This window comes from Muscardinus avellanarius, assembly GCF_963383645.1.
Source record: "Muscardinus avellanarius genome assembly, chromosome: 9".
Classification (NCBI taxonomy): Eukaryota; Metazoa; Chordata; class Mammalia; order Rodentia; family Gliridae; genus Muscardinus; species Muscardinus avellanarius.
The window spans coordinates 3,003,950-3,021,026 of NC_137795.1; the positions used below are offsets into that span (position 1 = coordinate 3,003,950).

General features: G+C 37.7%; 1 protein-coding gene across 1 annotated transcript in view; it reads right to left on the minus strand.

Moving 5' to 3' along the window:
• Positions 1–17,077, minus strand: part of BBS9 (Bardet-Biedl syndrome 9) — a gene marked incomplete at both ends in the record, with an annotated part of 451,378 nt that overhangs the window by 240,208 nt on the left and 194,093 nt on the right. Inside the window, one exon of the mRNA XM_080701824.1 lies at positions 11,991–12,086. Within this exon, the coding sequence (XP_080557950.1) occupies positions 11,991–12,086 (96 nt within the window). The remainder of the gene's footprint in view (positions 1–11,990; positions 12,087–17,077) is intronic.

Sequence of the window (17,077 nt, forward strand, 5' to 3'; positions counted from 1 at the left end):
GAGGAAGAGGAGGAAAAGAAGAGAAGAGGAGGAGGAGAAGGAGGAGGAGGAGGAACTTAAAATGTACCATAAATTACTACATGGTTTCACGGAATGATGTCATTTGATTCACATATAGTATTGTATTATTTTATTGCCATCATATAAATTTTAAAACACTTACTGCCATTTTATAGATAGTTAATTTTTCCAAAGCCATCCAGATAAACTGTAAGCCAGAGCAAGATCTACATTATTAATTTGAGTAGGAACTACAAAATTCTAATTCTTTTATACATAAAGTTTAAACCTTACCAGGCATAGTGGTACACACCTGTAATCCTAGTATGTAGGAGCTTGAGACAGAAGGATCACAGCCTCAAGGTCAGCCTCAGCAACTTAGATGGACCCTCAGCAATGTAATGAGGTCCTGTTTCAAAATAAAAAATAAAAGGTTGTGGTGGCACATGCTTGTAATCCCAGTACTTGGGAGGCTGAGACAAGAAGATCGTAGGTTCATGACCAGCCTCAGGTACTTAGTGAGGCTCTCAGCAACTCAGTGAGACTATTTCAAAATAAAGAATAAAAAATCAGGCTGGAGGTGTAACTCACAGGTAGAATTCCTCTGGATTCAACTGCCAGTACCAAAATAAAGATTAAAAAAAAGTCTGGGGGTAGTATGCCCCTGGGTTTAATCCACAGTACCACAGGGGGCAAAAAAGGGCCTTTATGTACCAGGGACTAAAGAAGTCCAGGGTGAAGAAGAGAGCAACCCTAGGTTAGGTCAGAGGCTGGGCAGGGTCATACCATACGGGTGGTGTGAGGGGGTACAGAGCTTGGATGTTACTATAAATGGGAGTTTTAAGCTAGAGGGTAGCATAATAATGATTTGTGTTAGCTTTTTGTCTTTTTTTATTATTATTGTGGTACTGGGGATGGAACCCTTCTACCTCCGAGCTACATTCCCAGACCTACTTTTTTTTATATTTTATTTGGAAACAGGGTCTCTTAAACCAGGGAGGCTGGCTTTGACCCTGTGCAATCCTCCTGTCTCCGCCTCCCAAGCAAGAGGATTACAAGTGTGTGCCACCACGCCCTGCACTGTCTACTTTTTATTACAAGAGCTATTGAGTATAAAATGAATTGAAGAGATAAGAATGAATTTATACCTAGGACATTATCATCATGATCCAAGTGACAGAGGGTGAGGGTGGTACCAGATGAAGCAATTAAGATCATCATACTAAGAAGAAAACCTCTCGTTTCTTAGGTCTTATTCTCTGAGAAAAACTTGAAATCCAGTAAATTTAGTAGGTGTGTGTGTGTATGCATGTATATGTATATGTACTACTGGGGACTGAACCCAAGGACAGTCTAACTCACCTCTGGGCTACACCCAAAGTCTATTTTTAATATTATTTTCTGTTTGGAAACGGGCTCACTAGGTTGCGCAAAGTCGCACGAAGTTGCTGAAGTGGCCTCAGCTGTGATCCTCCTGTCTCAGCCTCTTATGTACTGAGATTATAAGCATACGCCACCATGCCCAGCAAAATCCCATAAAATTTTAAATCTGTGGCTGTGGCTAAAATATTCAATCTTCAATTTCTTCATTTATACTTTAAAAATATTTTATTAGCGTGTTGCAATTACACATCATAATGCCATGTGTTAAACACAAACACGTGCATAGCTCTTTGTATGTTTCCCTTCACACCCCACCCTATACCCCCTCCAAAGGAGAAAACACCTCACAAGGCTGTCAGAGATTAAATATAACGCTGTATAAAACACACATAAGCAAATGCAATTGGTCTTTTAGTATCAAATTTTGGATCAAGCAAAATGAGATACTCAAAATGTTGGTTGAAAATATTAAGAGAATATGGTACAAAAATTTATAGTGAAACAAGTAAAACTCTAAAACTCAATAAAAAAAACTAGATATAAGTTCTAGATACCTAATAGAAATTCTACTGTGACCAAGGATAATACATTAATGTCACTAAATAATAGAAGAAATATAAGTATCATAATAAGCATTTAAACAGGTGTGATATGTTCTATAACTTTAAAATGGAGACTTTTTCTAATAAACATATTCAAGGAAAAAATAAAAGTAAATTTTTCTACAATGAGAAATTCCAGATTACCAAAAATCCGTAAGAATCAATGTGTCAAAGATGTATAAGGCATTATTACCTTGGGGTGGGGATGTAGCTTAGTGGCAGAGCACCTGCCTACTATGTATGAGGCCCCAGGTTCAATCCCTTACACCACAAAACAAATTAAAACCAAAAAAATCACATAAGGAGTCGGGCGTAGTGACGCACACTCGTAATCCCAGCATTCGGGGGGCTGACACAGGAGGATCACAGTTCGAGGACGGCCTCAGCTACTTAGTGAGGTCCTTTGCAACTCAGTGAGACACTGCTTCAAAATAAAGAATAAAAAATAGGGCTGAGTGTATAGCTCAGAGGTAGAATGCTCCTGGTTTCCATCCCCAGTACCGCAAAAATAAAAAAAGCCATATAAGGCATTATTTTGATTATTAAGCATTTTCTCTGTGTAGTTCTCCAAGATAGTTAACACTGTCCTTGTAGACTTTCCAGATTGCATATTTCATGGAAAGGAGAAATGAAATATTATATTTATAATATAGTTTAAAAGGGGCTATATTTTAAAAAATATATCCTTAAAATACTAGTAATCAAAAGAGTTGCCAAAATGAACATTTGATTTGTTTATCTCTTTTTCCTTTGCATCTGGTACTGACAGCTCAGTGGAAATAAGCATTTCCGTTTCCAAATAAAATAAATTTTGATGATCAGAGCCCAATCATTTGCCACTCCAATATATTCAATTAAGCGGGGCACAAAGATACCCCTCTCAGTCTCTACTCTTGTCAGCATGTCTGAAGTTCATCAATATAAATAATGTTTATCATTTCATAAACAGTGCATCTATATGACTTATGCTATTTGGAAATTTTTAAATGTAAGACAGAAAACTAGACGAATGCTTTTAAGACCCAACAGTTGGAGGAAATAACATAAACAACTTCAGCCAATATAAGTATGTTCTGAATATACAACCTCTTCAATATTAGTAGAAATTATAGAAGTTTATCTGCATTTACTTTTCAAAAGAATTTTTAAAGGCTGGATTTCTATAATATTCGCAATGTTCCTTGATAATATTTCTAAGAACTACTAAGATAAATATAAACAGCTATGATAAATATTAACAAACCCCTTTACACTTTAAGCTACTCATAGGAACATGAGGCGGGCATTAGAAGGCTTTAGATTTAATCATTACAATTATTAATTGTTCCTAATTTTTTGTGTGTGGTACTGAGGCTCCTGGAAACCCTTTTACCTCCAGGCTACACTCCCAGACCCATTTTATACTTTTTATTTGGAAACAGGGTCTCTTAAGCCAGCGTGATTGGCTTTGCACCTGCGCAATCCTCCTGTCTCTGCCTCCCAAGCGCGGAGATTATAAGCGTGCACCACCATGCTAATTTTTTTTTTTCCTCATTGAAGGACTATCACAGAGCCTCTACAATAAGAAACACTCAAGAAAATTCAATAATCTCTACAAACCTCGTGCTGTAGCAAACACCTGAAGATACCTTTCCCTCTTCCTGGAATGCCCTCCCCCGAAATCCTCTACTCACTCAAGATCCTTTCAAATAAAATCTCCTGTGCTGCCTTACTCCTTTGGGAATTAATAGTACTTAAGAGTGTGTCTGTGTTGGGCTATTAAACACTCTATTATTGATTCTCTTTTCCTGTTTGTCTCTCCCAACATTATCCCAGGAGCTCCACAAGGACCACAGCAGACTATATTATAATCTAAGATGCCTGCTGAACAACAAAAGAAAAAAGATATTGTCTACCCAAGTAAAGTAAAAATTAAAACCAGATTCTCACATCCCTCGTTCTTTTTGATTAACACAGTTAAAACTGCGTATGTCTTCTTTTGATAGTTGCAAAAAGAAAACCTTTCCAAGGTCCAGATCTTTTTCACACATGACTCCAATTCTTCTATTATACCTCAAAGAAAAATAAGTATGGGTATGCAAAGGGCTTTCAAACTTCATCTTGTTCAATTCATTTACTCACTAGTATGTCACGATCTTTCAGGATAGTAAAAATTCAAGTGTATCAGTTATCTTTTCCACTTTTCAGATCCCCAAGCCTGCACAATTTTATTATCTGCAATTGTTCAACCCACTTTGTAGCACTGAGAATATATGTCTACTTGGCATTCTTTGTTGATTACCAATTAGCAGAACATAAAATTCTAGCCTCAAATGAATTTTTTCTCTTCCATTTGGGAAAAGATGCCTCCATTGTTCTGTAGCAATCAATGTGCTTTTTGTTTTGTTTGTACTGGGAATCGAACCCAGAGGCACTCTACCTCCAAGCTACATCCCCAATCCTTTTATTTTTACTTTATTTTTTTAATTTTTGAAACAAGGTCTTACTAAACTGCTGAAGTGGGCCTCAAACCTGCAATCTTCCTGTCTCAGCCTCCCAAATCCTGGGATTACAAGCATGCATCACCACACCTGGCCACAACCAATGATTTTGATGAAAAGTTAAATGCTTTCTTGATTTATTTCTCTTGAGTAGCTTACTTTTTGCTTTCTAATCTTTAAGAATATATTCATAATTCTTAGTGCTCTAAATTTTCCCAATGACGTGGCTGGGTGTGTTTCTTTTTCTCGTTCATTATAATAAACATAAAATAGAACTTTTCAAAATCTACAGCTACCAGTGTTCATCTCCTCATCCCCACTGGCCCCCTCTCACTCCCCCTAGGCTGCCACACCCTTGTCTGCTGGGCTTGTCACTGAAGCATCCCTCTGCACCTTGACAACCAGTCCCTCTCTGACCACACCCTTGTCTGCTGGGCTTGTCACTGAAGCATCCCTCTGCACTTTGACCCCACACACCCTTGTCTGCTCTCTGACCACACCCTCTCGTTTACTTGCTTGATAATCACACAACTTCAGCTTCTACTTTACAAAGATTTTCGAGAGGTAGAACCCACTGATGTTTCACCACGTATCAATTCTCTCTAATCTTCATATATATGTCTCCTGATACGCCAAGATTGGGTACTCCATTATTACAGTCATTCTCATAAAAACATTTTGTATGAAATTGTTTTAAAATCTTGCTTTAGTTACTTGGATGCCAATAAGCAAATCCCTCCCAGGGAAAATTACCTAACGCGGATGGTTGTCTTCACTTCAAAATTAAAATGAAAACGTCAACTGGAAACTTCATCATTGTTTGTTCCCCTCATGAGTGTGCTTTATTTTCCAAGATGCCAATGTCTTATCTTTTTAATTTAGACACTATAAAAGCCCCCTTGTCTTTACACTAACCAATGCACAAAGTCTTCCTAGATATACATTCAATCCTCTCTATTACAGAGGAATGACAAGCACTGGGTGTGCATATGTTCCTATCACTCTCAACCTCATTATATTTTATAAAGAAAATGCACCAAAGAAGTATATATATTTTTAAAGTATATTCGTTGGGCTTGGAGAACCCTCCAATGGAGGGTAATTGGAGTACATCTCCAAACTCAATGGCGGAGCATGTGCAAGGTTCTGGGTACAAACCCAGGACCAAAAAAAAAAAAAAAAAAAGTACCCTCAACCCCTCCCACTGGGCTCTGCATCTCATCCCTCTCTTCCTTAGATACTGTGTTGCTTTGGGAACCACTTGTTTTTCCTGATCAGCCTCTTCTGCTGAACTCAACCATGTCAACTAATATTCAAACATGTTCTAATAGTGCTGATTTGGAAAAAACAAAAACCCGCAGCTGCTCTACTTCACTTCTTGATTCTGAATTACTGAGTGTGACTATCTCATCTTTACTGAAAACTTGCAGCACTAGATGCCCTGCATTTATCCTTGGGTAAGCTACAGCTTAGATTACGTTGATTTGGACTCAAAGAATAATATTTAGTAAACTGAGCTTTCTCATTTTAAAGCCATATAATTTTTATTCATAACATGATTATATAGATATATTCACTATAGTTATAAAATATAAACTATATGGGCATTATTGAAGAATATTTCATAAATATTTATAAAAGAAATTTCATCCTGTAGTCAGCAACATAAAGACTATACAACTCCTAAACAAATAATTTTATAATTTTAACATTCTGAAAATTTAAATTAAAATGGTTTCCTATTTTTAAGTTGCTAATACCATCTTGTCAATTATATAATATGCATTTCTGAATACTCATTTTATTCTTATCTTTATTAATTTCCTGTTTTTATTTTCTCTTTTCCTTTAACTATTTATTTTCTCCTTTCACACATTGAGTATTTAAAAAATTCTTTTAAATCCTTTAAGAAACAAGTAGAACAAGGAAAAGTACCAAAAGATATAGAAATAAAGATAAAAATAAAAACAGAGATAGGAGAGACTAAGATGAGTTCAGTAAGATGTAAGGGGCAGGAAGGGAGGTGAGAAAAGTGGCAGTGTTTGCTCTGTGGGAAAGTAAGTGAGTGAATCTGCATCTCAGGAAAACCACATAGAAAAGACATGTTTAGGCAGTAGTATATATCTTCTAAAATTCTGCTATCCTGAATCACTTAAAATTATAGATTTCTTATAAAAATACTTCATAATAAAAATCTCGGAAGAGTGGAGCTATCTTGTCACTCTCGGTTCAGGACTGTTATAATATTTTTTCATAAATTTTGCTAGTATATTGCATTTCCAAAATATGCTTATCTTAAATGCTTCATCTCTTCAAAATTCACATAATAAATTCTAATTACACTGAAACATTACTCTACTTTCTGAAAAGAAAAACCTGTCCAGCTCCCCACCGATTGTGGCATGATACATTAGATATTGAGCTATACTCACTTCGCTCTTGTCTGCTTTGATTGGTCTATACGAAAACAGGAGATTGAACTAACAGTACCATTCGGCACATTCGAAGGCTTTGTTCATTGTCATACAGGATTTCAAAGGAAATTAATATGTAGAACTCAGAGAAAGTACTACCCGAACATCAAGGACAATTCTTTATAACTTATTAATCATTTGACCAAGGAAGAAATACTGGGTTCTTTTACATGTATATGATTTTTCTGTCAATCCAGATTTCTAGACTAGAATTAATGCTATGTGCTTTTCACTAAAAAAAAAGTCTCTGAATTCCCTTCCCCCCTTTTCTCTTTCCCATACATGTTAGTGAGCTTGGTAGTAAACCATTGTATAGATGTAATACAAACCATGTGTATTTTGTTTGTATCACTTTGAATCTCATTATGATGGATAATCACATTGTACCAGTGAAAGTATTTAAAAAAGAAAAATGCTCACCGGGCGTGGTGGCGCACGCACGATTGTAATCCCCGCACTCGGGAGGCGGAGACAGGAGGATCAAGCTGGTTCGAAGCCAGCCTTGCTTGCTTAAGAGACCCTGTTCCCAAATACAAAATATATAAAAATAGGTCTGGGAGTGTAATCCGGAGGTAGAAGGGTTTCCAGGAACCCCAGTGCCACAAAAAAAAAAAAAAAATGCTCAAAATAGATTGGGTACAAACCATTACTTCATTCCTTTTGGGGGGATAAAATAGTCTAATAGAGCAGAAGGGAGTAATAACATCTGCTTTAATCTTATAAAACTCTTTTCATACACACCTTCTTTATCACAAAAGTTACATCCTAAGTGGAAATTTGTGTCACTGAAACAAAATATAGATATATGGGAAATGTAGTGGCTGCTCTTCTAGTTTCCATTTATAAGGTCCACTTGGTCCTATCCTGATTCAGCCTGTCTCTCCACACTATGGCTGTGCCAAGGAACTGCCATCTGCTCAGATAAAGTGAATACACCAGTTATATAGCTGGCTATTTGGTGAAATTTAGATAACAGTAATCATGGGAAGCATCAGTTCTCTAAAAGCTACTATATCTAAAAAGAAATAACTATAATGAATTAGGATATAAATGGCCTCATTTATACAAACAATAAATGGTCTCAACTGCAGATTTATTATATGGCATCATCAACTAAAGTCAGACAGACTGTACAATTTCCCAAAGAAATACTGGTAATGAATAACTCTTTAGTTTATAAAATATTAATAAGAGAAATACACCAAAATGATTCCATCATCCAGCTGAAAATGAAAGATAACAAAAGAAAATAATGTCATGTACCTATACAATACTATATTCTACATTTAAAGACATGTTAAGAGAGTACACCTAACATTAAGTGATAAGAGAATTAAATAATTTTAAGTGATGGCACTGTTAAAAAAAGACTTCAATAATGAGTAACCAAAAAGACCTTAAGTATAAATTCCTCGCAGAGTTCTTCTTTATTTCCATGCCATATTCTAAAATAGGAAGCTGAACCCAAGTTTATTTCCCCAGTCACCAATCTAAATATTCCAAAAGCTACTACGATCTTAGCCACAGAAATATAGATTTATAATAGGAAGTATGTGCCTCCTATTGATAGCTTTCTTTTGCAAAAACAGATCTCCTTATTTCATTCTACTTTCTTTTGTTTTGTTTTGTTTTTTGCCGTAGCGGAGATGGAACCCAGGGGCATTCTACTTTTTAGCTACACCCCTAGTTCTATTTTTTTATTCTTTATTTTGAAACAGGGTCTCACTGAGTTGCAAAGGGCCTCGCTAAGTAGCTGAAGCTGGCGGCAAACCGTGATCCTCCAGTCTCAGCCTGCCAAATGCTGGGATTACAAGCGTGCGCCACCATGCCCACCAGCTTTACTTGTTTTTCATTTGTTTGTTTGTTTGTTTGTTTGTTTGTTTGTTTGATTAAATAACTATAAGCCAGGTGTGGTGGTGCATGTTTGTAATCCCAATACTTGGGAAGCTGAGACCAGAGGACCAAAAGCTCAAAACCAACCTCTGCAACTTAATAAGACCCTGTTTCAAAAGTGCTTTGTTTGATACCCAATTCCACAAAAATTAATAAAATACCCAACTACAACTACAAACACGAAAAGTAGAAAGTAAAAGGCCTTTACAGAAACTGCAGATTTCTTTTTTTAAAAATGGAATTTCCCTTGCCTGGCGTGGTGGCACACGCTTGTAATCCCCGCGCTTGGGAGGTGGAGACAGGAGGATCGCACTACTAAGGAGCCAGCCTCCTTAGTTTAAGAGACCCTGTTTCCAAATAAAAAAAATATAATATAGGTCTGGGAGTATAGCCCGGACGTAGAAGGGCTTCCAGGAACCCCAGTACCACCAAATAAAATAAAATAAAATAAAAATAAAAATGGAATTTCCCGCCTGGCATGGTGGCACATGGTTGTAATCCCCACTCTTGGGAGGCAGAGACAGGAGGATCGCGCAGGTTTGAAGCCAGCTGCGCTGGCTTAAGAGACCCTGTTTCCAAATAAAAATATAAAAAATAGGTGTCTGGGAGTGTAGCCTGGAGGTAGAAGCGTTTCCAGGAACCCCAATACCACACACAAAAAAAAGCATTTCCCATTTATTTTATTTTTTATTTTTGGTGGTACTGGGGTTCCTGGAAGCCCTTCTACCTCCGGGCTACACTCCCAGACACCTATTTTTTATATTTTTATTTGGAAACAGGGTCTCTTAAGCCAGCGAGTTTGGCTTCGAACCCGCGCGATCCTCCTGTCTCCACCTCCCAAGCGCGGGGCGAGGAGCGCCACCACGCCTGGCATGGAATTCCCATTTAAAACCAACTGATTTTTTTTGTTGTTTTCTTTCTTTTCTTTTATCTTTTGGTGTTGTTTGTTTGTTTGTTTGTTTGTGGATCGGGGAGTGGAACCTAGGGGCATTCGACCTCCGAGCTACACCCCCTGCCCTATTTTTTAGTTTGAAACAGGGTGTCACCTAGGTGCAAGGGCCTCATTCAGTAGCTGAGGCTGTCTGTGAACTGCGAACCTCCGGTCTCGGCCTCCCGAATGCTGGGATTACAAGCGTGCGCCACCACACCCAGCTTAAAACCAACTGATTTTTAACAAAAGTGCCAAACACATAATGCATTGGAGAAAAGACAGCCTTTTCAACATATAGTGTTGGGAAACTGGTTATTCATTTGTAGAAAAATGGAATTAAATCTCTACCTCTCACCCTGTGTAAGAGTCAACTTGAGATGAATCAAGGACCAAGAAAGTAGACCAGAGACTTTGAAGTTACTATAGGAGGGCATATTCCAATACTCCAACATATGGGCACATGTAGAAACTACTTCAATAAGACCCCAAAGCTCAAGAAATTAAAATGAGAATTAATAAACTGAATGGCATTAAACTAAGAAGTTTCTGTCCATCAAAAGAAACCATGAAGAGTCCCCCATATAATGGGAGATCTTTGCCAGCTATCCCTCTGATAGAAGACTAGTATCTAGAATATACAAAGAACTTAAAATATTTAACACTAAAAAAAATCAAGAAATGGGCAATTGAACTAAATAGACACTTCACAAAAGAAGTAACAAATGGCCAATAAATACATGAAAAGTGTTTAACATCATTTAGCAACTAAGGAGATGCAGATCAAAACTGCACTGAAATTCTATCTAACCCCAATCAGAAGGGCAATCATCAAGAAATTAAATAACAGTAAATGCTGGTGAGGATGTGGGGAAACACTTCTACACTGTTGGTGGGAGTGCAGATTAGTGAAACTGCTATGGAGATCAGTGTGGACATTCCTCCAAAAATAGGAAATGGGTCCACCACATGAGCCGGCAATACCACTCCTGAATGTCTTTCCAAAGGGGCTGAAATCAGAATATTACAGTGATACATGCACGTCCATGTTTATAGCAACACAATTTACAACAGTTAGATTATGAAACCAACCTAGCTGTCCATCAACAGATGAATGGATTACAAAATCATGGAATATACACACAACGGGATTCTGCTCAACAATCAAAATAACAAAATAATGTCATCTGCAGGAAAATGGATGGGCCTGGAGAACATTATGTTGAGATTAGCCAGTCGCAAAAAGTGAAGGGGCACATGTGCTCTCTCACATGCAGAAGCCAGGGAGTCATCAAGAGCCCAGAGGGGCTTCAGATTATGGCGGAGAAACTTCCAGAAAGGTGGTCTAAGGGAAGGAGGTGTGCAGAGGGAAGATTAATGAAGAAATCGCTTCCATTGATACTACGTACATATGTGAGAATATCAAAGTCAAACTCAGTATCCTGAAAAGGGAGAATGGGAAGGGAGCCAGGGAAAAGCTTACCAAGTGCTGTGTGCATGTATGTCACTACCCCTCTGAACTACATTATAATGTGAGACTATAATGCACCAGTTAAGAGTTTAAAAGAATTGGAGTGTTCTAAAGCCACGCACACATACACACACACACACACACACACACACACACACACACACGCACATTTTCCCCCAATACAAATGTGTTAAGCATTTCTTAGTATCTTATTTTATTTTCATGATGGTGTATATAATAAAGTGAGTTCAGTAGCTTCAGTATACTATGTTGTACAGCTTTACATTGACTTTCAACTATTATTATCAAATGAAACAACTTAATGAATAAAGCATATTTCCATCTGAAACACAAACGTGAATATGTAATTACTGTTTTCTACCTACTGAGCAAAAGTCATTCACCTTCATCTGCCAACGTCCATTAGGAGAATATAAGAATATATGCAATAAACCAGTTCTAGTCCCTAAGAGTTCTTAACACCTAGCTTGCCACATACCTATCTTTAAAACATTTTTCAATCCTTTCAATTTCTCCCTCAGATCCTCCAAATCTCCCAAACTGAAGTCATATATATTTAACAAAATACAACCCTACCTTCCTAACTTTTCCATCCTGTACACTTCATATGGCGGCTCTTGCTCTTTGATCTCTAACGAAACATCACTCAGATCCTTTGTGGGAATCCTTATCATAAGAATGCTGAGGCAGTGTACTTGATAAAAATTTCAAAAGCAATACTAACATGGTTTTACTTACGAGAGGTTTTGGAAGCAAGAAGTGTAACTCGGGAGCCTCCTAAGAAACGAAAACCCATTACATTCACCTGGTCATCATCTGACTGATTGGCAAAACCTACAAAAAAGAAAAAAGAAAAATCATCTTACATAATCAGAAGGCAAAATTAATACACATTTAAAATGTGAGCTTAGTTGGATGTGTTTTTTATTTAACTAGTCATATTAGAAGTCCCTGGATGAGCTATAATACATTAACTTTGATTTTCGTAGTAGCTTCCAATAGCTGAAATTGCTGCCTCCCAATGACACACTGCAATAATTTCACTTCCTTTCTAGTAGCTAATTCCAGGTCTGAGGAAAAGCATGTACAGGATGAACCTAGGATATAGTTCAGACGAGAGAGGGAAACTTATCACTGACCAGTATAATTCTATGAAAAGGACTTGAGAGTCAACTTACAGAGACTACCAATAACCACAGACAAAAATATTTAAGTATCAAAAGAAGATCATAACTCCAATAAAATGAAAGATCAAATATATTTAAAGTCATGTGTGTATGCAGATACTAAAAGCAAAACAAAAATGACCACAATTGGAATATCCTAGGAAACAACTCTTTATTTTAAACAAACTCATTCTCCCCTCCCTCTCCCCCTCCCTCCCTCCCTCCCCCCCCCTCTCTTTTGCAGTACTGGGGATGGAACCCAGAGGCATTCTACCTCTGATCTAAACCCCCAGCTCTATTTTTTATTCTTTATTTTGAAACAGGGTCTCACTGCCTCACTAAGTAGCTGAAGCTGTCTGCAAATCATGATTCCCCTGGCATGGTGGCGCTCGCTTGTAATCCCAGAATTCGGGAGGCTGAGACCGGAGGATCACGGTTCGCTGATAGCCTCAGCTACTTAGTGAGGCCCTTTGCAACTTAATAAGACCCTGTTTCAAAATAAAGAAGAAAAAATAGGGCAGGGGGTGTAGCTCGGAGGCCAACTGTCCCTGGGTTCCATCCCCAAACCCCAAACAAACAAACAAATAAATAAATAAATAAATACTAAGATTACAAGCATGCTCCACCATGCCCAGCCTCTATTTCCTTTCAATACAGATGCTACTCAAATTATAAGGAAATACATTCCAATAAACTCATGAAAACTTAACAATATCACAAGTTAAAAATGCATTTAACGCCGGGCGTGGTGGCGCACGCTTGTAATCCCTGCGCTCGGGAGGCAGAGACAGGAGGATCGCGCAGGTTTGAAGCCAGCCGCGCACGCTGGCTTAGGAGACCCTGTTTCCAAAAAATGTAAAAATAGGTCTGGGAGTGTAGCCCAGAGGTAGAAGGGCTTCCAGGAACCCCAGTACCACCAAAAAAAAAAAAATGCATTTAACGAACCTAGTCTATTGAACATCATAATTTAGCCTGGCTTATTTTAAATGTGCTCAAAACATTTACACTGGCCTGCATATGGATCAAATCATCTAACACAAAGCCTATTTTATAACAAAGTGTTAACTGTCTCATATAGTTTGCTAAATGCCTATATTCATCCAGAGAAGGAGAGAGGGAAGGGTAGAAGGGAGAGGAAAGAAAGAAAAGAGAAAAGGAAGGTTGGTTATAAGTGAAAGTCATGAAATTTGAACTGCCATGATCCCAACTGTCCTGCTACAAAGACACTGGCATCTTTTGCCACTAAGGTAACCAACAGCCATTCTTTTTTTTTTTTTTTTTTTTTTTTTTTTGTGTGTGTGTGTGTGTGTGTGTGTGTGTGTGTGTGTGTTTTACTGGGGATTAAACCCAGAGCATTCCTCCTCTGAGCTACAACACCAGCCCTATTTTTATTTGTTTATTTTAAAACAGAGACTCACTAAATTACAAAGGACCTCATTAAGTTGCTGAAGCTGGCTGTGAACTTTGATCCTCCTGGCTCAGCCTCCCGAGTGCTGGGATTACAAGCATGTGCCACCATACCTGGCTCCAATAGTCATTCTTACCAGGGAGCCCCAGAGAGAAAAACAGGGCTCTATACTCTCCATGTCCCCAAATAACATATATCAACACATCATGTTGTATACCGTAAATATACGCAATTTTTATTTATCAAAAAAGTAAATAATAAGTCCAGGTGTGGTTGTGCACACTTGTAATCCCAGTACTTGAGAGGCTGAAACAGGAGGTAGCAGGTTCAACGACAGCCTCTGCAATTTAGCAAGGCTCTCAGCAACCTAGTGAGATCCTGTTTCCAAATAAGAAATTAAAAAACAGACTAAGGGTGTAGCTTGGAGATAGAATGCCTCTGGGTTCAATCCCCAGTACCAAAAGAAAAATAAGTAAATAAAAGTGGGATGGCATCAAATTAAAAGTTTCTTACAGCAAAGAGAAAACAATCAAGAAAGAATAAGAAGACAAGCTGGGCATGGAGGCTGAGACAGGAGGATCGCAGGTTCACAGCCTCAGCTACTTGGTGAAGCCCTCTGCAACTTAATAAGACCCTATTTCAAAATAAAGAATAAAAAAATAGGGCTGGGGGTGTAGCTGGGAAGTAGAAAGCCCCTGGATTCAATCCCACTACACACACACAAAATAAATAAATAAATAAATAAATAAATAAATAAATAAATAAAGTCCAAAGATAGAGCCTACAGAAAGCCACTCCTTTGACAGAGTTCTAATATCCAAAGTATAAAAACTCAAAAAATTAGTACAAAAAAATACAACCCAGTCAGTAAATGGGCAATTGTACTACATAGATATTTCTCAAAAGAAGAAACATGAATGGCAACAAATATAGGAAAAAATGCTCAACACCCTTAGCAATAAGGGAAATGCAAATGAAAACCATTCTCAACTCCCCAATAAAAATACAGAAGGTGACAAAGTGGATTAAAAACCAGAATCCATCTATATGCTGCCTGCAAGAAACACACCTTAAAAGTAAAGATAATAAAAAAAAAACTAAAGAAAAAGGGCTGGAGCAAGGTAATCCATGCCAACGGAACTCAAAGACAAGCAGGAATAGCAACTATGATATCAGAAAAGTTAGACTTTGAGCCCAAGCGTATTAGAAGAGACAAATCTGATCGTTTTATACTAGTAAAAGGAACAATTCAACAAGAGGAAATGATGATAGTTAACATTTATGCCTCAAACATAGGTGAGCTAATTTCATAAAACAAACTCTTTGTGACATTAAGTCACACAAATCCCAATTCAATAATACTGGAACACTTCAACACCACTTTCACACTGTTAGACCAATCTTCTAGAGAAAAGGTCAGTAACGATACCTCAGACCTAAAGAACACATCAATCAAATAAACCTATTAGACATGTACAGAATATTTCACCCAAATACAGCAGAGTTCACATTTTTCTCAATTGCTCATAGAACCTTCTCCAAAAGAGATCACATCCTGGGCCACAAAATGAGAACTAGCAAATTAAAAAAATGTGACATACTTCTCTGTGTCTTTTCAGACCATAATGGAATGAAACTAAAAATAAACTATAAGAAGATCCAGAGAAACCAAATAAACATGTGGAGACTGAATACCACACTGCTATTTCTAGAAACAAATGAAAATAGAGATACAACATATCAAAATCACTGGGACACATTGAAGGCAATATTAAGAGGAAATTCATAGCACTGAGTGCTCACAGAAGAACAAAAAAAATCACCAAATAAATAACCTTATAATGCACCTCAAAGCCCTTGAAAAACAGGAACAATCTAACCCCAAAGCCAGTAGAAGACACGAAATGATTAAAATCAGAGCAGAAATCAACAAAATCGAAAATAAAAAACACAGAATACAGAAAATCAACAAAACCCAAATAATTAACAAGATAAACCACAGGCAGAATAAATATCATCAAAATGGCCATACTTCCAAAAGTGATCTACAGATTCAAACCAATACCCATTAAATTACCAAGGTCATTCCTTACAGACATAGAAATATCAGTCCTTAAATTCATTTGGAACAACAAAAAACCCTAAATAGCCAAAGTAGTTCTCAGAAACAAAACCCATGCGGAAGGTAATACAATACCTGACTGTAAACTCTACTACAAAGCTATAGTAATAAAAAACAGCATGGTACTGGCACAAAAACAGATATATAGACCAATGGAGCAGAATAGAACACTCAGAGAAAAAAATCTGCACACTTACAGCAAATTGCTATTTGACAAAGGGGCCAAAATATACCTGAAAAACAGCCTGTTCAACAAATGGTGTGGCAAAACTGGTTATTAACCATGTGTAGAAAAATGGAAATAAACCCCACTTTCTAACCCTGCACAAGAGTCAATTCAAAATGAATCAAAGACTTGGAAATTAGACCAGAGACCTTGAGGCGGCTTGAAGAGGGCATAGGACCAACACTGCAACACACAGGCACAGGTAAAAACTTTCTCAACAAGACCCCAAAGGCACAAGAAACTAAAAGGCGGATCAATACATGGGATTACATTAAACTGAAGAGCTTCTGTACAGCAAAGGAAACTATGAAACCAGACAAGATGTCCATCAACAGATGAGTGGATTACAAAACTATGGGATATGTACACAATGGGATTTTACTCAACCATAAAGAAAAACACAATTACATCATTTACAGAGAAATAAATGGAACTGGAGAATCTTATGCTGTGAGATTAGTCAGTCGCATAAAATAAGAAATCAGATGCTCTCCCTAATATGCTGAACCTGGGGTGAAGATGGGTCATAGGAGGAACTCTAGATGAAGAAGACACTAGAGATGAGCAAATAAGCCATCCTAACTGAGGGGATGGGAGGGGAAAGTGGGAACTCTGTAATGCACATAATGTACATTAACAAACCTACCAATATCAACCACTAAGCCAAACAGGAGAGGAGGGAGGGGAAGGGAATGGGGCAGGAACTGGGTAAGGGCTAATTGGGCAATGTGTGCATGTATGTTTCCACCATCTTGTACCCCATTAAGATGTATGACTACACCGGGCGTGGTGGCGCACACTTGTAATCCCCGCGCTTGGGAGGCAGAGACAGGAGGATGGCACATGTTCGAAGCCAGCCTTGCTGGCTTAAGAGACCCTGTTTCCAAATTTAAAAAAATATAA